Source organism: Triturus cristatus, chromosome 6 (genome assembly GCF_964204655.1).
Source record: "Triturus cristatus chromosome 6, aTriCri1.1, whole genome shotgun sequence".
NCBI classification, from domain to species: domain Eukaryota; kingdom Metazoa; phylum Chordata; class Amphibia; order Caudata; family Salamandridae; genus Triturus; species Triturus cristatus.
The window spans coordinates 1,791,621,013-1,791,647,308 of NC_140589.1; the positions used below are offsets into that span (position 1 = coordinate 1,791,621,013).

At 45.8% G+C, this 26,296-nt stretch overlaps 1 protein-coding gene across 1 annotated transcript in view; it reads right to left on the bottom strand.

The window, feature by feature from the left end:
* Positions 1-1,344: 1,344 nt before the first annotated feature.
* Positions 1,345-26,296, bottom strand: part of LOC146822011 (cysteine-rich secretory protein 2-like) — a 326,571-nt gene continuing 301,619 nt past the window's right edge. The window contains exon 7 of the mRNA XM_085609951.1: positions 1,345-1,454. Within this exon, the coding sequence (XP_085466077.1) occupies positions 1,345-1,454 (110 nt within the window). The remainder of the gene's footprint in view (positions 1,455-26,296) is intronic.

The window sequence follows — 26,296 nt, forward strand, 5'->3', positions numbered from 1 at the left end:
GCTCTCATGCATCGTGTATTCTTGTGAAAGGGCATGCTCAGTGTCAGATGCCCAGTGACATACAAGTGCACCTTTTGTAGACCTGTGTGCTCATGCATACAGGTGCTCCATCACCCTAGTGAGGCTGCACATGCCTAGGGTGGTTATCATTTATGCATGCATACAACTTTGAATTCCGGTACCCATGGTCACGGGTTAGTGGTGGTCATAAGGAAATGAACTAGGTGGCAAGACTGCCGCCGAGATTGTCATGCCCCCATAAAATCAAAAACTTTTTTTGTTTTTATGGCGCAAAATGAGTGAAACGCCGTTCTTGACCAACGTAAACGCCCAAGATGGCCGCCAAATTCAGCCACGATACTGGGGAGTTGCCCTGCTAACACTTCCCACTCTGGTCCAACACGGCCCCCCTGCACATCACTTCCGCAGATGTCCATGTATATTTTCACCTCCCGGCTTCACTCCGTTTACCGGCGGCAAGAACAGAGGGGTAGGCACACGGCACCCTGCAGAGTGATTGACTGTGAGTATTTTGCTGCTGCTAGAACTACGGCTCAGGTGAGATGATGAATGCAAGGTGGGTGAGCGACCAGCTGACCGACCATTTTATAACATTATTCCACAGATTTTCACGCGCACCTATTGTTGACCGCCGGCGTGGCCGATCATCCTTAATACAGGGGTAGGCGGTTTCCTCGCATTTCCATCAGATAAGCGCGGCATGATACATAGTGGGGCACCATGCAAGGTCTTAAAAAAAACGAATGTAATCACAGCAGTTTTTGATTTTATGTGGGCATGCCAATCTCGGAGGTAGTCTTACCACCTAGGTCATTTCCTTATGACCACCACTAACCCATGACCATGGGTACCGTAATTCAAAGTTGTATGCATGCATAAATGATAACCACCCTAGGCGTGTCCAGCCTCACTAGGGTGATGGAGCACCTGTATGCATGAGCATACAGGTATACAAAAGGTGCACTTGTATGTCACTGGGCATCTGACACTGAGCATGCCCTTTCACAAGAATACACAATGCATGAGAGCATTGCACACCTCACATGTGTTTCTCTCTTTGGCTCTATTCTTTTATTCATTTTTTCATCAGGATGGAACACAGGATTCTATTGGGAATTCTAGCCAATGCTATTACGCACTGTAACCAGACTGTAGGTACGGTAGGGCGCCTCCTCCCTGACTCCTATTTTTATTATCACTTGATTTATTACTTTTGCACCAGGTCCTGACGAAGCGCTCTTGGAACTATAGGAACAGCTACCCCTTAGTGATTATTATTTTACTCCTGCCCATGTACCCCTTACATTCCCACAGTGTAGAGCCTTAGACACATTTGCATGTTGCTTGGCATACGGAAGACACAGCCGGTTGCGAGCATTGTGGTTTATATTTAGAGCATTCAGCATTGCGGTCCAGGTATAAGCAGGGATTGGCTGAAAAAAAAAGCAGATCACACAGTTGTTAACAAGAGAAACGTGAGAAGAACTATTCTTTAATTGATGATACAAGACAATGCATGAACGTATTTGTGCAGCATAGGCATTGAAAAAAACCAAACAATTTATTGATTTTTAATTCGCTGACAAGCTTCTAAAGACCCCACCTCTCTCCAACACACCCAAATCCCTCTCAGAGAAATTTCTGTTAGAGATAGGGCTAATGTATCTTTTTGGTTGCTCATGGCAGGAGTATGCTGACAGAAGAAGGACAAGCAAACACAGTACACCTTTCAGTAGAAAGAGTCAGCCATCTTGTAATAACTGTCTGAGGTTAATTAGAAAAGCATTGCAGTCATATATGCTTATAGGTTTTTTCACTAACTGAAAAAGAAAGCCTAAAACAAATTCCGTATTACCAACATGACTTATTTTTCTTGTGCTAATTTTTCTTACAGTGAAATAGGTATTTAGACCATTTACATATATTTTTACTGTTAGTTTTGAATACCTGATAATACTTTTAATACGTTTAGACTGTTTTCAGAAAAGATCAATAAATTACAGCTATTCTGAAACATGGGAAAATAATGTAAGACTTGGCGCATGTGCTTATTTTTGGAAAAGAAAGAGGGTAAAAGAAAGGAAAATAACACAGAGAAATGCAATTAATAAAATCTCCGAACCTAAGGGGAAACAGTAATGAGATTCCGTTTACACCAAGATGAGTTTGAACACTAAAATCAAAATTCAACTGGTTACCATACATAGCTCCAATTATTTCATGACATAATCACCATTCCACTTAGATGATATTACAATTCTGTCACTGCGTTTAACTCCAGGCATGTTGGTTTCCACATTAGAACTCTCATCCAACTTGTTACCACTGCTCTGCTCTGAATATGGAACTAATCTGTCCATGCTGCACATTCTGTCATCGGCCATGGTAACTACATTTTTCTTAACATCCTTTATTCTTGCATGACCATAGTATTTATTGTACCTGTTTGAGTTATTGTGAGGTCTTTTAACCAGAACAAGTTGACCTGCTTTCCAATCACGTGATTTGGCTCCCCATCTGTGATCATATGCTTGTTTGTACTTCTTTTGGTGGCGCACGATTCTTTCCTTGGCCAATTTGTCATCCCATACAAAAGAGTTGTCTTTGAATAACCATTTTGCTGTAAGTTTGGATCCTGGTTTGCGCCCTCTTACAACACAAATAAGGGAGTATCCAGTCACGCTGTTGGGTGTGATATGATACGACCAAATCATGTCAGACTGAACAATGGGTTCATGTGCTACCATTGCTAATTGTAAAGCATCTTTGATCATCCTATTGGAGCGTTCTGCCAACCCATTGGCACGAGGACAATATAAGGGAGTTGAAATGTGTTGTATGGCCAAACTGACAAAAGACTCTTTCATTTCCTCAGAAACCAACTGCACTCCATTGTCAGTAATGAGTGTGTGTGGGATACCTTCATTCGCAAAAACATCAGAAAGGAAGAGTATTATAGTTTTGGTGTCTACCTCATTGACAAATCTAAGGGTGACCCATTTGGAAAAATAGTCTACCAAAACTATAATGAACCTTCCTTGTAATTCTGATATTTGTAGGGGGCCAATAATGTCCAAGCCTCATTTTTCCCAGGCCTTAATGTGAACGTATACCGGTTCCAACTGTGTTTTTCCTGTGCTTTAAGTTTTGTCGCTGAGGCCACAAGCATGGCACTCTTTAACCAACTTCTCTATAAGAGTGTCCATGCTAGGAAACCAGTATCCTAAACGAAGCTTGCTTTTTGTAAGGCTCCTTCCTAGGCTCCTTCCTAAATGGCCTTCGTGAGGTATTTCACAGATGCGTAACCTGAGTTCTTCAGGGGAATTTATCTTGACAGCTTTGAACACATTAGTTCCTGCTAAAGACAGTTCATCTCTAACATTCCAAAATGGTTGTAACTCACAAGGAAGGTCACTACATTTCTTGGGCCAACCATTAGTGATGTTTTCAATAACCGCTTTCAATATGACATTCTTTGACATGAGGCTTTTCCACTCTTCCTCTAAAATGGCAGGAATGGTTACTTGTAAGACTTCGAACTCTTCTATATTTTCCTCCATATGCTTATTGAGGGGTAAGCAAGAAAGGCAGTCGGCAACTTGATTCTTGTTGTCTGGAACATACTCAATGTTGAAATTGACATTTTGTAGGGACACAAGCCATTTGCCAATACAGGGTGTAGTTTTCCCAATGTACTTAGAAGAAAATAATGACACTAAGGGTTTATGGTCAGTCCTGAGCACAAACAGTATACCAGACAGAATTTTTTAAAAATGATTAGTTGCCCAAAAACAAGATAAGGCCTCTTTCTCAATCGTGGAGTAGTTAATTCCTGCACCTTTGACTGTCCTGGAAGCAAAAGCTATGATGTTTTCGTTGCCCTCTTGCATTTGAGAAAGTGTGGCACCAATACCTCTATTGCTGGTATCCGTGTTGAGGAACGTGTCTTTGGTACTGTCGAAACTACCTATGCAGGGTGCAGTAGCAATAGCCTTTTTGACGCCCACTAACGCACTGTTGTGTATTCTCTTACTTCAATAGGTCTCCGATAGGTTGTACTGGATCTGAGAAATTATTTATGAATTTAGACAGATACTCAGCCAAATCTAAGAATAATTTAATATCATCCTTGTTGACAGGAATAGGAGCTTCTACCATGGACTCTATAAGATACATTTTGGGTTTCATGCCTTCAATAGACAAAGTGTGTCCTAGAAATTCGACAGATGCTACTCCGATCTTGCACTTGTTCTTTTTGATGGTGAAACCTGCTTCACTAAGCTTGGTACACACCTTCCTCAAGTTAAAATTGTGTTCATCCTCATCAGACCCATAAATGAAAATGTCATCTTGAAAACAGATGGATTTGTCCCACCCCACCAAAATATGTTGCATTATTCTTTGGAAGGCCACTGCGGCCGAGGCCAAACCAAATGGCCTCCTTAAGAATTTGTAGGTACCAAAGGGTGTGGTAAAAGCCGTGATAATTTGTGAATCGGGGTGCAAAGCCACTTGATGATATGCTGATGCGAGGTCTAATACAGAAAAGTATCTGGCACTACTTATTACAGATAACATTTCGTGGATTTTGGGAAGCGGGTACCTGTCTACCCAAATGTTGGCATTTAGACTTCTCAAGTCCACACACATGCGGATCTCATTACTCTCTTTTTTAGAAGCTATAACAATGGGGGCCAACCATTCTGAACATTCTACAGCCTGAGTATTGTACAGCTTCTCTAGTTTCTCAATAACCAAAGAAAGACCTGGTCTTCTTTTGTGTGACTGGAACGGCATCATTTTTTAGCTTTATTTTGTGCATGTAGTTTTTAGGTCTCGCCTAGCGTTGCAGCGCGAATGCGCTGCATCGCTTTGCGAGGCATGCAGTATATACTGTAGTGTGGAAGCTTCATGGAAGCTCCGCCCACTCTCTGCCCATTGGCTTTTGTCTTACATGCTGCCTTCCGATTGGTCTGAGGATTGTTAGTCCCTCCTCATTCATCATTTGTATCCTTCCACGCCTATTGGCCCCTTGACTCCTAACACTATTTTCTTCCCTGTCTCCCCACCCTACCACCCCCTCCCTCAGTCTGTGACTTCTCACCCTCCTCCACCTCCCCCCACTCCTGTTTGTGTTTTCTTGCCTGCCAGCACTTCCGTTTTCATCTTTATTATTGCCACCTTGAAATATGCAAGTTCAAGATGCGTGCTGTACAAAAACTTTGCGTGTTTAATGAACTAGATTTTAATGTTACTCTAAATATAATAAGACTCTAGGCAACATTCGGGGTATGCATGGCAACTGACGCCTCTTAGTTCACAAATGGCATTGTTGTCGGGCCGAAGGAGCGGCAGTGTTTTAACTCATGCTTAAAACAAGCACTTTTAATAACTTCCTCTCAAGTCAGTGCTATAATCTTGTGTACTGAGGTGATGCGCTAAAGAAATGCACTTTTTTGAATTCTGAAGAGACATTATCTCACATTAACATCATGTTTACTGTATGATTAACATGCCGATCATTTTCACGGCTCGCCCACTGGCTCGTATACGCTTGGCTCATCTCCGGCTGGCTCTACCTGCTAATTAATATATTGGCTCGCACACCTCTAACAAAGAGAAATGAATGGGCGGACTTGCAACCCAAGCATAACACTTGTGAGAGGCAGAGTGGTTCTACCGGTTGCTTCTTTTAAAAAATATTATATTGCTGCTATTTGACAGTGATTTTACTGTGTTTTACCTGTTTTACTGCCACGTTCCTCTGCCCAGTAAGAGCTGTGTTCAATGCCCTGGGGGTACAGGGCTTCGCACTCTACTTCCGCTTCCTGCACTTTAGACGCCCGGGGCCGCAGTCTAGTTGCTGTTCCCAGCGCCGGATAAGCTGCATAAAAGCGCCTGATGACGCCACCGCGTTCATGCTGACTTAGAACACTCGTGAGAGGCAGAGTGGTTCTACCGGATGCTTCTTTTTAAAAATATTATATTGCTGCTATTTGAAAGTGACTTTACTGTGTTTTACCTGTTTTACTGCCACATTCTTCTGCCAAGTAAGAGCTGTGTTCAATGCTCTGGGGGTAGGGGGCTTTGCACTCTACTTTTGCTTCCTGCACTTTAGACGCCCGGGGCAGCAGTCTAGTTGCTGTTCACAGCGCCGGATAAGCTGCATAAAAGCGCCTGATGACGCGACCGCGTTCAGGCTGACTTGCAACACGAGCAAAACACTTGTGAGGGGCAGAGTGGTTCTACCGGATGCTTCTTTTTAAAAATATTATATTGCTGCTATTTGAAAGTGATTTTACTGTGTTTTACCTGTTTTACAGCCACGTTCCTCTGCCCAGTAGGAGCTGTGTTCAATGCTCTGGGGGTAGGAGGCTTCACACTCTACTTCCGCTTCCTGCACTTTAGACGCCCGGGGAAGCACTCTAGTTGCTGTTCCCGGCACCGGATAAGCTGCATAAAAGTGACTGATAACACGACCGCACAGCAGGCGTGCTAAAGGCGCACCTAAGGCAAGCCCGTCTGCGCCCAAATGGGCCCAGGGGCCAGGACCCCTTTACTTTTCCCGCCAGATCGCTACTGTTACTCTAGTACACAGCTTCATCAGTTAAATAGCACACTAGGATCAAACTGCTATCATTCTATTTGGTGTGAAAAGTCAATGAAAAAGTGCCCATGCTGCCCGTTCACACTCTCCTTCCGGGCCATTACACCCTCCTTATCCACGGGCGCCTATAAACTCCTTCTTTTGAACTGCAGATCTGTGCCTAAACACACTACAGAGGTCCTGTTCCTAACAGAAACCTGGCTCAACCCCAGCTCAGAGCCGGACATTGTTCAAACACTCCCCCAGGGGTACCTGATACAGAGGGTGGACAGAACGTCAAGCAAGGGTGGTGGGATTGCTATCCTATATAAAGACCACCTCACCTGTTGCCTACTTGGGAATCCACTCCTAGACTGCGAGAATGTCTGTTTCTCGATAGAATTTACCCCACTCCTCCCGCTCACAGGCATCCTGATCTATCGGCCCCCAGGAGTGGCAGGTACCTTCTGCAAAGCTTTATTAGAAACAGTCATTAACCTAGCCAGTACTGCAGCAAATTCTACTCTCCTTGGGGATTTTAACCTGCACTTTGATGATTTGGGAACAGCAACAGCACTCAAATTAGCGCAAGATCTCGCGTCTTGTCAGCTGTCACAAAAGGTTCTGCGAGCTACCCATGTCAAAGGACACTGCCTCGACCCTGGGTTTTCCAATTCGGAGAGCCTGATAGGAAATGACCCCATCCCTATCCCATGGTCTGATCACTTCCTCATCCCCCTTTTATGGTGCCCTCGGGTCACCACTCCCCATGCTCAACCCTCGCTGACCCTGAACCGGCCCTGGTCCAAGCTCCCTCTGGACAAGTGGCCCCAACAACTGGAAAAGACCAGACCAAAGCCTGATCCCAGCCCAGTTGCAGCTAACAATGACTTCTGCAGTTGGATAGAGGACTCGTTGAATTTGGTCCTCCCAAAAACATTGATTAAAAAAAAGAATGGTCCTCATATATCTCCCTGGTATTCCTCGGAATTACGCACTTTAAAACAGTGCTGTAAGGTACGGGAAAGAAGCTGGAGGAAAGATTTCTCACCTAGCAAAAAGCTTGAATACAGGAGAGCCATCGGCATGTATAGAGCAGAAATTAAAAAGCCACAGGCCTCTTTTTATGAGGAAAAAATTCTGTTGGCCACTAACTCCCCCAGAGAAACCTTCCTTATCATAAAAAAACTCCTCAAATTCCCTGTTCCACCTGTTGCCCCTGATACTTCGGGTCAACGATGCACTAAACAGGCAGAGTTTTTTACCACCAAAATTCAAAACATTCTTAAACTCCTGCCCAAACGGACGACGAATATGACATCTCAAATGAGCACGTAGATCGGGGTCCTCTTCTTACCAGACACTTGCTGGAGGCTATTCCTCCTCTCCTTCAGGAAACACTTTCGACTCTGCTTTCCTCGGTAAAAAGTGGCTCGCCTAGGGATCCCGCACGTATGAATGTCCTGAAAAGGGTAGCACCGATAATTGCCCCCACCATAGCGGACGCGATCAATGCCTCACTGGCCACAGGAAAAGTCCCCCCCCCCAACAGGAAAGGGGCAATGGTAAAGACACTTCTGAAAAAAACAAATCTGGACCCAGTGGATCTGGGAAATTTCCGCCCCATTTCCTTTCTTCCTGGGATCGCCAAGATGGCTGAGAAATATGTTAACCATACTCTCTCAAACATTTTGGAATCCCATACTCTGTTACACCCCTCCCCGACAGGATTTCGCCCAAGACAAAGTACTGAAACTGCTTTGCAAGCGGTAGCAGAAGAAAGAAGAAAGATCCTGGACTCAGGAGGGTCAGCAGCCATCATACTCCTTGACCTGAGTTCAGCATTTGATACGGTGAAACACCGCATCCTGATTCACCGTCTCAGAAATATAGGAGTAGCTGACACGGCACTGCAATGGCTGCGTTCTTTTGTAGAGGAACGTTTCTTCCAGATATTTGCAGGGGACATGAGCTCCAAATCCTTGCCTTTGTTGTGTGGTGTCTCTCAGGGCTCATCGCTGAGCCCAACTCTTTTTAATGTGTATATGGCCCCACTGGCGACGATCATGGCCCCTTTCGGGATCCATATGGTGAACTACGCCGACGACACCCAATTGGTCATGGCGCTCAACCAAGCAGTGCAGCAGCCTAATGACCTGTTTGCATGCCTAGAAGAAGTCTCTAAGTGGGTGGGGGCATCCCACCTGAAGCTTAATGGTGAAAAGACTGAAGTCATGATCCTGGGCAACCCCACAAATGTTACACTGAGGACTATGTGGCCACCATGCATGGGCCCAGTCCCGTCCCCAAGACCGAGATAAAGAGTCTTGGCTTTTGGTTAGACCGGAACTTGACATTTAAAGTGCAAGCAAGGAAGACGGTCACCACCTGTTATGGCCTGCTTAGAATGGCCAAAAAAGTGCTGCCTCTCCTTCCTCCCCAAGCCAAGAAAATCTTAGTCCAATCACTGATACTTTCAAGGATAGAGTATGGAAATGCACTTTACTTGGGGGCCCGATCGCAGTAATCATGAAACTGCAAACGCTCCAAAACTGCGCGGCCAGACTTTTGTTGGGAATATCAAAGCGCCTCTCAGCTAAACCTACCCTATGCTCCCTTCATTGGCCTCCAGTAAAAGAAAGAATTAGCTTCAAGGCCCTCTGCGTCGTCTACAAGTCCCTGCAGAGGAAAGGGCCACCGATAATCTCGACCATGATCCACCCCTATAAAGCGAATAGGAAACTGCGCTCGGACCAACTTCACTTGGTAGAAGTACCAAGGATTAAGAGGGCCAGAAGCGGTGGCTGACTCTTTTCTCATAACGCAGCCAAACTCTGGAATGCTGTACCGCTCCATCTCCGCAGGGAATCTAGTCATCCTGTCTTTCGAAAGCAATTGAAAACACTACTGATTCCCTAAGTACCTCTGTCACGGGTTGCTAGCCATGCACAGCGCTGGGAGGCCTCCGGGTACCCATGCGCTATACAAGTGTTTATTTAATTTCATTTCATTTTATTTCATAATAGATACATGACAGTGAGCCCGTTAGATGGTAGAGAAATAGACTGGTGCAGACAAACAGACAAAGTCAGTCTCCATTTCCTCTCGTCAGAATCATCACTTTCAATAACCTGGAAATCTTCCGTCAACTCCCGCATGCCCCAACCTCATCCCCCTCACCTATTCTTAGCAGAAGCGGCAGATTCTGAGCTGTGCCCTGCTGGTGCAGAGGAGCACGGCAGAGTCTGTAGAAGCGCTGAGATCCCTAGCCTCTCCGGGCGTGCACCTAAGCCTTCTGGGTGCCTTCACACTCAGGATAAATGAATACATTTTGTTCTGTGCTTTAGTCATGCCTCTGTGAGCACTGTCTGGTAGATGGAGCTCTGTGTTAATAAACACATTTAGAGAGGTGGTTGTGTACAAACAAACAACAGCCACAATACCGTACATTTTGAACATGTAGTTAAATACCTGCTCATTGAGCACCTCATTGTCTGATCATTCCATGGCACTACCAAAGTTACATTTGGACACATTTGCTCAACTGTAAAACACTCCCTTCTATGGGTGATTTAACAACTAGGTAACCTACTTTGGATACTGTGTACAGGAGTAAATACAAAAATGAATGCAATGAAACTAAGCAACCAGAACTGTCTAAAACACTGTGAAAACTGACACGCATTCTGGCATTTTGTTTAGTTAATGTCGATTTACTCAGAGATGCGAGTAAAGTACTCTTAATATCTTAATGAAATCTGCACACTTTTAACTAATAGCACCGGGTAACCTTTGACAACTAGGCAATTAATACATTTTCATGTACCCCCGAAGCCCTCTGCCCCCGCCCCCTTGGCAAACTTCATTGCCTCCCAGTGTTTGGGGGATAACCATGACGCAAGAGAGTGAGTAAAATAGTCTAGAAAACGAAAGAGAAGCCGGGATTCGGATTCACATGCTCCGATCCCGATCACGTTGGTTAGTCTGTAAGCACTACTTTTATTAATGAGTTTCGCATTAGTAAAGCATGTGCATGTGTGGTGACACTTCACCCATGAGGTACGTGCCAAGCGATTGTTTACACAATCCACACTTTGCGTCTTTTTCAATATATTTATTACGAAGTGTAGGACCTTTCCAAAGGATTTTGCACACTACATACATTCATTCCAAAAATAAAACGTGTAGGTAAAAAACATTGCCATTTACAACGTCAATAGCTCTAACTCACAAATGTGAGACCTATTGCATTGCAAATGCTTGTTTAGCAAGCCAACATTTTCCGTGAAGACCTCTGGAAACTCATTGCATATCCCCTTTCCTGTTAATGATCTATCAATCAATAATACTTGTTCTATATTGTTGGGGTCAAGCATGATGCCTAAATCTTTATGGTGCTTCCACTCTAGTAAATTACTTCCTTTCTCTGTAATGTAGATTTTCCCAAATGTATGTCTGTCCTTAAAAGTGATCTGAATCTTTACCATTCCTTTTGAAGGAATGGGATCCTTGTTAACCCTCCTGGACATACAGCAGGGTTTTCCAAAATGTATTCACCTTCACTAAACAAACTTTGGAAAGTTTCTTTGTCTATTAGGGTATAAGGGGAACAGGAGTCCGCAAATGCATTGACTTTCGTACCATCCAATTGTATTTCACAAACAGGATAACTAACCTTCTCTTCAACTCCCTTACTATGCACTTGAAAGATAAATTTGTTGCCTCTAGATTCAGTGACCTGGTCATAAACAGCATGTACATCTTTACCTACATCTTCGGAATTACACATTTTAGAAAAATGTCCAACTTTATTGCCCTATCTACAATAAACTCCTCTGGCAGGACACTTTGGGAAATTTGCTAGATGATTGACATTTCCACATCTGTAACATCTGAAATTCTCTTTTTTAGACTTGGGTGTAACCACAGTTTTTTTTGGTCACTATTTTTAGAATATCATCATCCCCTTTAATTTCATTTACATGCTTCTCCTCCGACACAGAGTCTTTGTTAACTTTAATTTTTATTTAAACAATAAGTGGTGTGCTCAGTACTTTTAGCTATTGCTACAGCCTTCAAATCTGGACTTTGGGTTAACAACCTCTCTTGCACCTTGGGATCATTGGTGCAGCGAACCAACTGATCTCTAATGAGAGAATCTGCAAGTGCACCAAATTCACAAGCGGCACAGAGCCCTCTCAAAGTGAAAATGTATGAGGTGACTTTTTCATTTTTACCTTGTACCCTTTGGAAGAATTTATGTTGCTCCAATACCACATTGACCTTATCTTTGAAATGAGCACCCAATTTCCTCAAAGTAGTTGTGAAAACATCAACATCCCCATCACCATCCTCTTCCCCCATCAGCAAGATCTTCATAAATTTACCTCCCTTGAGTGCCCAAATTATGTAACAAAATATGTTGTTTCCTCACTGAAGAAAACTTTTCTCCTCCTTTGGCAGTAAGAGAAGAATGGAACATTTTGACCCACCTATCCCATGGAATTTCTGGTTCCCCTTCATCGTTTAAAACCGGAGGCATTTGATTCATGTTAGCAACTGACATGGTTACAATATAAATAAGGGAATAAGATAAGTGAGGTACGGGAAGAAAGAAGGAACAACTGCAGGTAATATTGTGTGCCAATAAATGTGTGAGGTACACAAAAGTCAAAACTGAACAGCAGGGAGGGCTGTGGCTGTCAGCGTGATATAGTCACAACAATGCTGCAAGCAATGCAGGCAATTGAGCTGTGTCTGTAAGCGATAACACTAAAAAAAAAAAATTGAACAATAAATGAGAAAACTGCAGGCAAGCTGTGCCTGTCAGCGTGTATCCGTAAGTGCACTTACTTGGAGGCCTAGAGAGGTGGCCATACGCTCACTCTTTTGATTAGTCCAAATGAAGATTCTGCACGGAGAATACTATGCTTGCACAACACTGTTCAAAATGGGAAATTTTGCCTCGCCACAATGCCCCAGGGGCTGTAGCTGTGAGGGCATATTTTTCATATGTGGTGGGACTGCCCGGTGATCCAGGAAAATTGGATGGAAAGTGATGTCATGCATGATGACATTGTGTACAAAAATTGTTGAGGCCTCACCCCAACTATGCCTGTTGAATATTTGGGAGACAATAGATCTAACAACAGGGGAGTGACTATGGGTCACATTGGGTCTCATGGTCGCAAAACATAATATAGCTAGAAAATGCAGAGCAGATTCTAAGCTGACTTTGAGAAATTGGGAGAGACTAATGGATTGGTGCATGCAGGTGGAAAGGGTGACCTATGAGAGTCGAGGATGCCCCCAGAAATGGTCCAAGATCTGGGGCTTTTGAGATGCTAGGAGGGGGATGATCTGTGCTCCTGTTAGTGGATCTGCTCAACTCGAGGAAGACTGACATCATAGATAGGGAGTCTTGCCCACAAGATGGAAAGGATAGCGACATGTGTTTTTAAATTATACAAGGGGTGTCCATGTTTCTTTGATAAATATGATGTGCTATGTTGCTCCGACTGTGAAAATAAATCCAATTCTATCATGTTTTTCTATTGCAATAAAAAGAGTAAAAAAAAAAACAAGAGTAAGTAGGGTCAGTGGGTCATTTAACCTCTGGTGGGCATTCCTTCAGTCCAGCAGCCTACCAGGCTTTTAATCGCCGTAGGGGGACCATCTACTGTCTTTAGTGATCCCCATCTACCTTTTGATTAAATGTGTCCTCTGATATGGTGGGTACACTAAATTACTTTTGAATAGAGAGCCTATTTTGTTTGCCGACTTTAATTTTATTTTTTATTTTCAAAAACAAATCTTAACATTGGGTTTTTTTTCTAGAAAGCAAAGAAATCAAAAACCTCAGCTGGACACTGATTATTTTCCCTGCCCAGGTCCGCCATGCTTGGCATGAAGAGCCTTGGCAGAAAAACCAGTGATGGTTGCCGAGCCCCACATAGAGCAGGACAATTGTCACTGTGGTCTGGTGGGCCAGTTTTGGATGTGTCATTATGTCAAGCGGTTTCCTCCCTGGACCCAGTGGAAACCCAGTAGTTTTTTGCCTCTAACTTGGGTGGGAGAACCCTAATATTGCCCCCAAATTGGGCAATCACCTTTATTTTCTGTCAGGCTCTTACCATCTGCCAGTCTCTACATTACCCTATCACTCAGTTTTGGCAGCAGTTTAATTTCTGTGACAAAGGCTCATTCAAAGTGAGAGAGCTATTAAACATGACAGCACTGCAGACGAGTCAGACAGTAGGTTGACATGGTGTTAATTTCATCTCAAGCTAATTAAAATGAAAGAGGAGATCAGAAAAGGAGGTAGTCTCAGAGACTTGTTGCAGTTGCCAGAGTAAAACCCAAGAGTAAGAGCTCAAATGCATATATAGATTTGAATGCTGGAAATAATGATTTGAATCAGGAGGAAGGAAAGGATGGAAGAAAGGAAAGAAGTGAGGGATGGAGGAAGGGAGGGACAGAAGGAAGAAGGGAGGGAGGGTTGAATATTTTTCCTTCTGCATAGTATGTACTACAATCTGATCTTGATTTCAAATGAACATAGAATGTGCAATGATAACACGAAACATGTTGTCCAAGGACCTTAATTAGAGTTGGGCAGATGTGGGACATCTTCCAGTAAGCGGTGGATCTGCCTGTATTAAGAGTGCATTGATGTCAGTGGCACTTTAAAGGTGGTGAGCAGGGCATCCGCCACATTTTGGTGGAAGTTCCTAATCTACTAAACTTTAAATGAAGGCCTAAATCAGACAATACACTACCCGAATGGCCTCATAGCATAGTTCCTGACAGGCTGGAAAACGGATTGAGGAAAACAGATAAGCCGAGGGAATCGAAGAGTGCATAGCTGCTAGTGCCCATCTCTGGGCTACGGAAGGCTAGCAGCATGGGAGTTAATTTACACATAGATTTGTTACCAGAAATGGAAGAGGGGTTTTAAGGCATAGGCACTGTGGATAATTCCTTCCTGATGAAGTATCCAAGATAGACCAAAGCAGTGGTAACTCCCCAATGTGGGTGTCGCAGCTCCGCCCTCTATATTTTTCTAATGCAAATGATTTTGCTTACAACTTCTAAACAAAATACGATGGGGAACTGAAAAAATGTACACACACATACTGTACTTCAGCACTCAACATTGACCCCAGTCGTTCTGAAGTACGTCATTGCTTAATCCAGACACTGCACTGCTAGTTGCTGAGCTGCTGACCTCAGCAACCTCAAATCAGCATTGCTACATTATTCCTGCAGAGATACAGCTTCGCCCAATCAACATATATAATTCATGGGGGTTCCCTTAGACAACTGTGCTTCAAGGAGTCATCAATCAGCAAGTTAACAACTGGAACCACTACATCAGGATCTAGTGCAAGAGCACCACTCCTAAGGAATGTCTGGCTCTTCCCTACCATGATCCAAAGGATGCAGTGTGGTTCAGGTTATTTCATTCCCACAACATCGACTGTTCTTAAAGTTGGAGAGTGACTGCCCATGAACCAACTTAGGGTACCACCTAGGGTCTTTTACATCCCCATCCAACCTATCCTTTAGAACCTAGCAGGGTTCAGAAGGAGTATTAGGACTGCACTAATGTTTGATTCTCTGTACCTTTTGCATACTGACAACTGTGATAATCACTCATGCTTTCTTCACCTGCCTTTATAAGAAGGGAGGTATCTGGCTTCTGGAACCTCAGTACACTCACCCAATCTTAAAGACCAGAACCAACCTGCACTTATGGCCTTCTACGTGCATGCAAGGAGTCCTACCCTTCCGCTGTGTTCTCTGTTTTATTTTCATACAGGTATCTGGAGCTCGGTTAAATATAGAATCTACTCCTGCAAGCTTCGGTATGGACCAGAATACTTCAAATAAAATATTGTCCAAGGCAAACATTGTGTCCTAAATATCATTTAAAGTTGTATTTATATTTTAGTTCAATTAAGTTAATAACGTGCAATATACATCCAATGAAATGATACTCATGTAAGTGACTTTTAAGACAAATATTTCTACCAGATTATGTTTTTACGAAAGATATTCTGACATTGATACTGAAACCTCTGTGAACAACTACTGTTGCATGAAACTGAGATCTGTGAATTGCACACATTGCTTTGCACTTAAAAAGGCTGAAGCTGCAGCCTATTGACTAGACCCAGTCATTTATATCCTGTATAGGTATATGTGACAAGCACTAACAAAGGATAACTTATCTGCACATGTGAATGGTAAATGCAGGCAGAGGTAATTCAGAAGATGCAAGTAACTTGGTCTGAAATAATCATTGTTGAAGTTATATTTCTAGTCAACAGTCTGACAGTTATAGAATATGAAAAATATATTCAGAAAAAGCCCCTAACACTTCAGAAGTAGAATCACTCTGTTCCCAAGTCGTGGTAAAAGGGAACTCATACAGCACACAGAATGCAATGGACAGATTGACTATGTCCTGCTTAAGAACATTTCTTTCTGAAAGGGACCAAGAAGAAATCTCGCCAGCCAGATACGGCAACGTAGACTCTGGTGGCCCAGTTGTTTGGTAGGACTGGATTCAATGGTCACTGGAGAAGTCCTTTGTAGCTCTGCGGGATGCAGTGGCAGAGAAATGGATGGAGTTGGGGGGACAGCGAAGAGTTCCACCTGATTTGCTGATTTCTGCTATTATGCCTTTTAAATGCAGTGGACTTTCAGGAGAGGTATCCCCGTCTCCGTCATGAATTTTTGTTTCTAAAATATGTCATTATAACTGGATCAGAGAGTGTCCTGCGTGGCCTTTACCAAAACATTGTGAGCCCTCTCCTGGAAGAACTTGCCCTGGGAAGTCTGAGTACTGTGTAAATGAGAGGGAGCTACACTCGGTGGGACTAACAAAGGAGGATGAGTCCCGTTGGAGAAAGCAAACAGAAGGGGATGTGAGGAATGGTTGCAATTTGTCCAAACAGAGGTAGTTCTTTTGCTCAGTGTGCCACTGAAACCAAGCGATACACCACTGATCAGCCCTAAACAGGACAAAATTGGTCTTGAGTTCTGTGAAAAATTGGATTGTTGGCTGACCTTGTTAATTGGGATGTTGGTGTTAGCCCTGGTCAAGCAACAGCCACAATCCCCGGTAGAGTGTACCACAAAAACTCACAAAAATCAACTTATGCAAAAACCCTGTGTAGCTTGGCACAATAGCAGTCAGGATTAACTTAGGGGCAATGTGTAAAGTATTTATGCAGCACTCAAGCAATTATAACATGAAAACACAACACAAGAAAAATCAGACACCAAATTAAGGGCCAAATTCTCAAGGAGCTATCGCCGAGTTAACGGCACTTTGTTGCAGCCAAATTTGCGATAAAATTACCACCCCATTCACAAGCTGGTGCAAACAGCCGATATCACCAGATTTCCGGCGATAACATCCACAAAAAAAATCGCCACGGATGACCCTGGTAACTATAGCTAATGAGAAGCAGAATAGGTGTTCCCGAGCAAAAAGCCGCGACAACACCACTCCGCAACATTCACAACAACCAGCCTGATCTGCAATCAGATCGCAAAACATGCGATAAGGCACATTAGCACCAGGAAACTAACACCTGCTCCGACCTGGTGCAAAGTTGGACTTCAACCTGCACCACAAAAGAGAGCCCAGCGCAGAGCCACACCTGAAGAACAACAGATGCCATGGAGCCACTGAACATATGTGCCGGACACCCAAGAGGGCCACAACACCCACTGCCATCACACCCTGGACCCCCCTGCCCCCGGCCAAAGACATGCCACATCAACTACATGGAATCATTCACCAAATAACCCGCATGATGTCGTACAATCACATCTGGTGACATGTATGTGTTGTCACAAAAACGAGCGTCACACATTCACCTTCGAAGCAACAAATGATAATTTATTAAAATAAACACAGAACAGAAATGAAGTCACATGGCGGCTCCCCTCGGGACAATCTGTAGGTCACAGCCTGCAAGACAAAAATCAGGATGAGAAGGTGTGTACTGCGCACATCAAGGGACAGAGAGAGAGCGAAGGAGAGAGAGAGAAAGAGATGTAGAGTGAGATAGATGGACAGAGAGGGGGAGAGAGAGATCGACGAACAGAGAGGGGAGAGAGAGATATACGGACAGAGAGGGAGAGAGAGAGATAGACATACAGACAGAGAGGGGGAGAGCTAGAGAAATGAAGAGAGGGACAGGGAGAGAGAGTGCCGACACTGCGCACCCAGGCCACACTGCCAACCTGCTGCCACCGGTGTGTCTCCAACCACAAGTCCAGATACCTGAATGGCAAAGTACATTCAATTGCACACAACATAATTCCCTTTCGGCCCTAGCACACCCAGGCCGCTGCACCACAGCCCCTTCCACCACACAGTGGTGCATGCCCACCCCTGCACACCCAGGAAGATGCACCCCAGCCCCTTCCGCCGCCCAGTGGTGCATACCCGCCCCTGCGCATGCAGGCCTCACTGGTCACTTTCCTCCACCGCCGTGTAGAAAAGAGGGCTCACCATGTGCTGCTGCAAGCCACAAGCCTGGGGCCCGTGGACATGGCACCCTCCACATCATGTAGCCCCGCCCCGCAGGCCACCAGGTCTCACATATGGTGCTGGGTCTTGATTACTCCATGGCAGAGGATATTCCAGTGCAACAGGCCTCATCGCTGGCTGCACACCTGCTCAGCCGTATAGGTGCCACTAACTGTGATTCAGGAGGCGACGCCACGTGGCGGTAGGCCTGCACTACCTGCTGGCTCAGGCCTACACTGCGGTCCAGCAGGGCACACAAAACCTGAGCCGTCCAGACTGCCGAGACGGGGCATCATCGCAGGCTGCACAGCTGCTCAGCACTTAGGGTGCCCCTACCTCAGTGCATCGAAAGTCACTGTCCCGTGGTGGTGTGCCTGTGCCGGCCGCAGTGTATCCTGTGCCACTAAGTCTGTGCCACCCAAGTCATGGACCCTCTATGATTGGGTATCGTGGTGCGGACGCAATCATGTCACCTCCGGGCCTGCGGATTGTGATGTTGCAGGCCCCTGTGCCCCCCTGCCTACATGCACACAACACGCATACACCCCAAGAGAGGTTGGAAATGGCGTCGTGCACGTGTGCCCGGCGCTTTTTATTGGCAGGGTCACATGTGCTGTGACGCGTGTGCTGGATGGGTGTGGTGTGGGTGTAAATCAGATGTGAGGGAGTGGCCCTGGCATGCTGACAACTAGACCTGTGAGCAGCAGATCACTACAGGGGAGTCCTGGCACTTGAGGCGTTGTTGTCCCCCCTGGAGCGTAAGCGTAGTGGGCTGGCCTGGCGTATGCCAGTCCAGCATAAGGGTTTGAACAATGACCCCGGGGCTCTGGCCGTGTTTCCGTACGGGGCTGGACAAGGAAGTAACAAATGCGTGAGTTGGTGTTGTTGCGTCGGCCCCACCCAGACGACAATCAGCAATGTCTCACCCTGTGACCCAAGTCCAACGATATGAGCCCCATGGACATAAGAGGAATTCACTGACCCTACATTCATCCATACTACCACACTTGAAAGACCACAGAGACGACAAATATGTGTGATTCAGAATGTTTAATGCACATTCAGTGGAGTGTTGCATCTGGAGCAGTGCAGGGCCATGCAAACCCCACTTTCAAATGTTGGCCCATGGTGGGCCAGCCAGAGTCATTCAGGGAATGGCTAGTCCAAAGGAAGTGGAAGAGTTCAGTGTGCAGTCTGACAGCTGTGTTATTGGTGATCAAACAGAATATGGCAGTCCATTGCGAGGTCCAAGGTGAGTGTCGCAGAGTGTATCGGGGGACATTGGAAGGTGATGATGCAGAGGGCAGAACCAAGCTGAAACTGGCCATGAGGTGGGGATGAATCCTACCGCTTCCTTCTGACCACGAGGGCAGATTCATCCGCATCCTCGTCCTCTGCTGTTTCATGTGCCTCACGTGTGGGTGGTGCTGGCCTTTCTCCAGCACTGTGTGGCAGTGACACCTCAGGGGCCGGAGGTGGAATGTCTGCCGCACTGTGTGGAACTAACACTTCAGGGGGCAGAGATATGGATGAAGTGGTAGCAGCAGCATACATCAGCGCCAGGCCTTGTGGCAGCAATGCCATGAGGATGGTTTTGAGGTCATTGTGGAACCCAGCTACCTCTTGCTGGTGTGCAGCAGTGGCAGCCACTCATTCCGCATTGGCCCGCTCCATGTTCTCCATGAGCCACCGCATGAGTCCCAACTCCTGGGCGAACTTGCTGGAGCCACTCTGACTAGACAGTTGTTCTTGTCTCACAGTCAATGTCAGCCATGGTTAGTTGGAGAGCATGGAGCAGACTGTTGGTGTCTGTTAGGGACTGTGAGTGGTCCCTGATGGGACTTAGACACCCACGTATGGCATCTAGTTTGGCTGCCATGCGGTCAAAGCCCACCCGCACCTGTTCAGCCAGCTGCTCCTGGCACCCCAATACACAGCGTTGGAAGGCCATGTGTTCTTTGTGGGGGTCTTGGGAGGCAGCCGTGGTGGTGGGTGCTACCTGCTGTGTGTACTGTGCAGGGGGTGGGTTCTCCTCGTAGCAGCTGGGTTGCCCTGCTCCTGGAAGTGGGCTGCAGAGACTCTCCACGAGCTGACAGAGTGCATTGGAGTTGAAGGTGTGGTGGTTCTCTTCGTCATCAGAGAAGAGAGGTTGAGACTGCTCTGAAGGAGGTGTTGATTCTCCCTCTGCAATGTGAAGGGGAGATGCAGCTTAACAATGTGTTCACATGTGTGTTGTCGCATTGTACATGTTTGCATACAGACTGCATGACTGTGTACATCGTGGCTGTTTCGGAGGGGCTGCCCATTTTCTGCGGGACAGTGATTATTTCGACAACATCACGGCTGTGTGTTTGTACTTGTACATTATCAACTCATATTTCCCGGCAATGCCCCTTGAGAGTGACTAGTGAGGGTACCAGTTGTGTCCTCTGTTCTGTGGTGAACGTGTTGCGGTTTGACTTTGTACCACATCATTGTCAATGTTGATGTGCTCTGCAAGCGATGTGTGTGTGCTGCATTTTGGGGGAGTTGCCCCTGCAGCTCTGATTTAGCTGCCCCTTATCCCTTACATGTGGTGTGCCTCTGACTTCTGTGCCCATACAGTGCTGACACGTTGCATACTTGGGTACATTGGTCTCTTGGTGGGAGTTGGTGGTCTGGGGCATGGTTTGTCTGCGGATGTGCTATGCTTACTTGTGCATGTGTGCTATTGTGTCCATCTTCCCAGTCACTGGTTGTTACTCACCCTGTTGCTGTTGTGTCCGGTCCTATTGTGCAGTGTCCGGGCCCCTAACTCCTGCCACCGTCTCCCCACTGATGACTGTGGCCACCATTTCCTCCATGTCGTCCAGCTCCTCCTGTGGTGCAGGACTCCCACCTCCAGTCTGCATTGCTGCCTTTCGGTTGATGTCGAGTTTCAGCTTGGTTTTGTGCTTGATGTCATTCCAGCGCCTCTTGACCTCATCCATTGTCCTCTTCAGCACTCCCACTGCATTCACCTTGTCCATGATGGCCTGCCATAGTCCATTTTTTCTTACCAATGACACAGTGGAGGTGACGAACAGTTGTTGATGGTGTTCGACCACCTCCGTTATCAGGATCCTGTTTTCCTACTGACTGAAGCGCTTCTTCCTACTCTTCTTCTCCTTGGCTTTCCCTGACCCCGAAGGCCCAGGCAGGTCTTCCGGGGGGCTTGTAGGGTTCTGGTTCTCCTCCGTACTTGCTCCGGCAACATCCATGGTTCTTCACTGTTGTTTGGCATTTGTTTGTCTGTTTTTTTTCAACTTTTATGGTGATTGTTCCCTCCTGATGCGTGTGGATTGCAGGCCTGTCACTGGTTTTTGCAGATTTTTATATCACGATTGGCCTCATCGCAGCTTTTTTTTGCATTTGTGTTTTGCATTTTTGCAGCGTGGAGGTAATTTTAACGCGCCCATTTGACACGTTGTCTGGTGACTATTGCATGTTACCACCGTGTTGTGAATACTTGCTTAATACCGCGTAAATTTCCCGAGATAGACTGCGATGTTGGGAGGTGGGTTAAGTTACTTTTGCGATGGTTATCACACGTTTTTGAGAATATGCCCCCTAGAGTACATTTCAATACATTATTTTACACCAAATGACAGAATTCCAGTTAGTAGAACTGGAGTCATTATATTTTTTAATTTTAACTAGAAACTAGCGCCTTAAAGGCCTAACTGCCAACCGTGGACATCTTGTCATTTGAGACCAGGTCAAAGTAAAAAATGATGGTTGACTACGATGGAGCACAGCTCATATGCAAGAAGTGTATTGGGGACAGTTGGCGCTTACCTTCAGATATAGAAGTATTTTAAAGAAAAATTTTCTGAGAAGGTTAAGTTTAGCGGAGCAAGGATGCAGGCGGTATCTGAGGGAGGCACGTGGTTGTTGGGGAGCCGCTGGACAAAGTCGCAGTGAAGATTTCTATGTTCTAATTTAGTCACTTTTATTTAGGCTAAAAAATCTCTAGCAGCACATGGCAGGAGGCCGTAGCTGAAGACATTTGCAGGACGTTGGATACCCCTTTGTCGAAGGACTGTTGAACAAAATTTGCTGCTGCAGAGAAGAAGTCAGGCCAACCGGTATGATGCACCTTAGGCGGATTAGTGAGCAGGTTGGTCCCGGTATTCCCTCGGTTCACAGAGCAGATTATAGACAAAAATTTCACAAGTTTTGAATTTTGGCTATTTGAGCACATTTAGCACCACACCCAAAGGTCCAGGACTAGTGGGACACCACTTGGGGGTTAAGGGCTCACTCAGGCTGGATCCAGGTGCAGGTTCAAGATGATGGAAACATTTTATGTCCCCGTGTCTCTGAACAGGAGGTCAGCAAACTAGCCCTTGGAGGCAGAGTGGTAGTCCTGGGTTCAGATGAAGATGCAGGACCCAAACAGCAGGCTGGCCTCTGAGGGTTTATGGTACTACACAGACAGCAAAGCAGTCCTTACAGGTGCAGCAGAGCATTCTTGTGGAGTTTACAGCAGGCTCAGCCGCAGGCAGTTCTCTGAAAGTGCTTCCGCAGGTCCAGAAAGTGAACTAAAGGGTAGGTCTGAGGACCCTTTTTTATACCTGGAGCCCTCTTTGAAGTTGGGAGACGTTTCTAGAGGTTTCGCTTTGAAGTTCTTGGAATTTCCGAACTCTCATTCCCTGGCACCAAGCTGTCTGCAGTGACAATGTGAAGGTGAGAAGCCCTTTGTGTGAAGGCAAAGCACAGCCTGTTGAGTTGTAAGTTGATCTGTGCCCAGCTCCGTCACCCCATCCTGCCAGCAGATGGCCTAATCAGGCACACCTAATCCCTCTATTGTGTGACTGTCTGGGAGTAATTCACAAAGTCGAACTGCCAATTAGACTCAGTTATATGACCTAAGGCAGGCTTGTAAACTGGGAAGTCATGAACAACCCTTTGACAAGCTGGCATAGATATCTAAACATTACATTAGATGTTTTGAGGGCCCGTGAGATATGGTCAAGTGACCTCCCTATGTCCACAGTTTCAAAACTGTTGGTCAAACCATGCAAAACTAATACTGAGGGAACAGGATGCTTAAGCCCTGAATAGTGTGGCATATGGGGCCTGGGCTATCAATCAATCAATCTATCAATCTATCAGGGAATAGTAAGCTCATTGCTCACCCGTGAGGGTCTCAAGGCACTGAAGGGGGCGTCCGCAGATCTGTTTAGCCTTAGAGCCAGGTTTTGAGGGTCTTCCTGAAGATGTTCAGGGAGGGGGCGTGTCTGATGTCTGCCGGTAGCTCGTTCCAGGTCTTGGCTGCAATGTGAGAGAGGGATCTTCCGCCTGCTCTGGCTCTGTAGATGTGCGGGGTCTCGGCCAGTGAGAGGTTGGAAGATGGCAGGATTATTTTGGGTACTTGGAAGTTGAATCAGTCCTTGAGGTATTTGGGTCCGTTGTTATGTAGGGATTTGTAGGCATGAGTGAGGACTTTGAAAGTGACTCTTTTCTCCACGGGGAGCCAGTGGAAACTTCGTAGGTGTTGGCTGATGTGTTTGTGTCGGGGGATGCCAAGGACAAGTCTGGCGGCAGGGTTCTGTATTGTCTGGAGTTTGCGGGGCAGGGACTTGTTGATGCAGGCATAAAGTGTGTTTCCATAGTCCAGTCTGCTGGGCATAACATTGTATGAAGCAGGGGTCCTGCCGATCTACCTTTCAGTGCCTTTCGGTATGGTTATGAAAAAACAGCGGAAGAGCCTTTGATTCGGAATAATTCCTTTAAATGCCTATTGTTTGGTCAGAGGAATCACGATGACTCCGACAGACAATGTCGTCTATGCGTAAATTGAGTGGATGGGTCACTGATTTACAATCTCTGTACCTCCAAAAGATACTTCCACTAAGAAAGTCCTGGTTGCAGCCAATATGGTGTGCACTAAACATCAGGACTTGCCAAGGCACCATGCAAGCCTGCCTGAAAGGCGAATCATTGCAGCTTGCAGTCCGATTTCTTAAATTCATGAAAACAGCACTAGCATCTCCCATCATCGTGGTGGATAGTGAACTCCGGACAGGCTGCCAAGACCAAAGACAAAACAATGTTGTATTCTATACAATCATTATGAGCTGACTCTGCACACGGAATAAGCAGTACGTCAAGTATTGGGGATACAAGAGAATAGGGAATCTCATGCCCTCTGGGGTCTATATTAGCATGAGGCTAGAAAATACTATTTCCATTTTAGATTTTTATATCCCTCACCCTTAGTAGTCCCCAATTCATTGCCAGTTAGTAGGCCGCAGAAAAACCTTGCACTTTATTCAGGCCATAGCTTTGGTCCATCTCCTCAAAGCAAACAGATCACCCTGGCCCATGGAGGTTAGACATCACTATTTCCAATGTGGGCCTCCTTATTGAACAGGCACTATCAGCACTAGGCCTGGGCCAAAATTCCGTTCCGTTCCCGGAAATTGCGATAATTTGGCATTTTCGCGTTCCGCGGTCAGTGCGAAAATGTCAAAATTTCCGCATTCCGCAGCTTAGCGATAATTTGTTTCTTGCTCGCGCTGTAAAATAATACATTCTCGCGTGCGCGCGATCGCCTTACCTGAATCCCCGCGTTCGCCGACAAGTTTTCCCGATCCGGTCGCGTTCTCCACGAAATGTTGGATTGTTGGTAGCCATTTGCGCTGTCTCGCGACAGTTCGCGCCCGCAGTAACGTCATGCGTCGCGCGATCACGTCTTTCTTCTCGCGATCATGCACCGCGAGACAAGTGAAAACAAGATGGCCATGCCCGCGAGCAACCGCATGGGTAAGTTGGCGAGCCGCGACCACGCAGAAAATACCGTGAACGGGCGGGAAAAAAACTTCAGCATCTTCGCGATATTTCCGCGTGTTTGCGGAGATTTTTACCATTTTCGCGATCATTTGCGAAAGTGAATTTCGCAAATTCCGACCCCCCTAATCAGCACCCGTGCACTTCAAACATATTACTTCTTTTTCACCTCCAAGTTAGACTCCAAAATTAAATATGCAATTAAAACATTGAATTTCATATATTGCCAGGTCTGGTGGCTTAGTGAACTCATGTGTCTGCTGTAGGGGCCTGTGTTTAACCTCATTGTCACAGGTTCAAATCTAGGTGGATCCCCAAAGCCTTTCATCTTTTTAAGATCGATAAAATGAGTATCATCGAGTTGGATAAAAATAAACATATGTTATTCAGTGTCAAGATTAACCCTGGGCGTAGTTCGCGAAGTTGCACTAGGTGAAGCTACGCAAAGTGCACTTCGCACTACGCGAGCTACGCATAGCACTTCGCGAACTGCGTAGTACCCATTTCGCACTGTGCAAGATGTCGTTTCCAAAGATTGCACAGTGCGGACAAGCATCCGGCACTGTGCATCATTGAAAATGGCATCTTGCACAGTGCGAGCTGTAGTTTTCTGCTGCTTGAGTAGATTTTTACTCGAGCGGCAGATTTCTCAATACGGACTGGTAGTTTCTCATCTCGAGCGGTCGCGAGCACACGCGACCACTCGCAATGAGAAACCTGACCTCCTCGCGTTGAGAATCTCGCCGGGATGTTCATTTTCCATGCTCGCGATCTGCAACTTGATGTTGCTGATCACGAACAAGGAAAAAGTCTCGCTGGGATGTTATTTTGCTTGCTCGCGGTTGCCAATTTGATGTTGAGGACCGCGAACAAGCAAAATATGACCGCTGTACTACGCAATGCAACGCTACGCATGTTTGCACTGTGCTACGTAGTGCGAAGTAGCGAAAACTTCGCAAACTATGCGAGCGTAGCGTAGTGCTTTGCCCAGGCTTAGTCAAGATACCCTTGATTGAATGTGCACTTTACAAATACATGTTATAATCCGTCCACCTAGGCCCCAGCCACGGAATCTGTACAGGAGGTACATTTAACACTGTTGAAAATATTTGGGCGTGATATTCTTCTCCCGATTCCCTCACAGGTTTTCTACTTTTTCATTGTTGAAAGGGAGGATTCCATGGTCACGTTTTATGCCTTCACGGATGAAGGAAAAGTTAGCCATTATCAAAATAAGGCTATGTATAATAAGGCCTGTGAAATTGTATGTTCCAAACAAGTTTAAATGCCTCTTAGAATGAGTGTTGCAAAACTTGTAGTCTTAC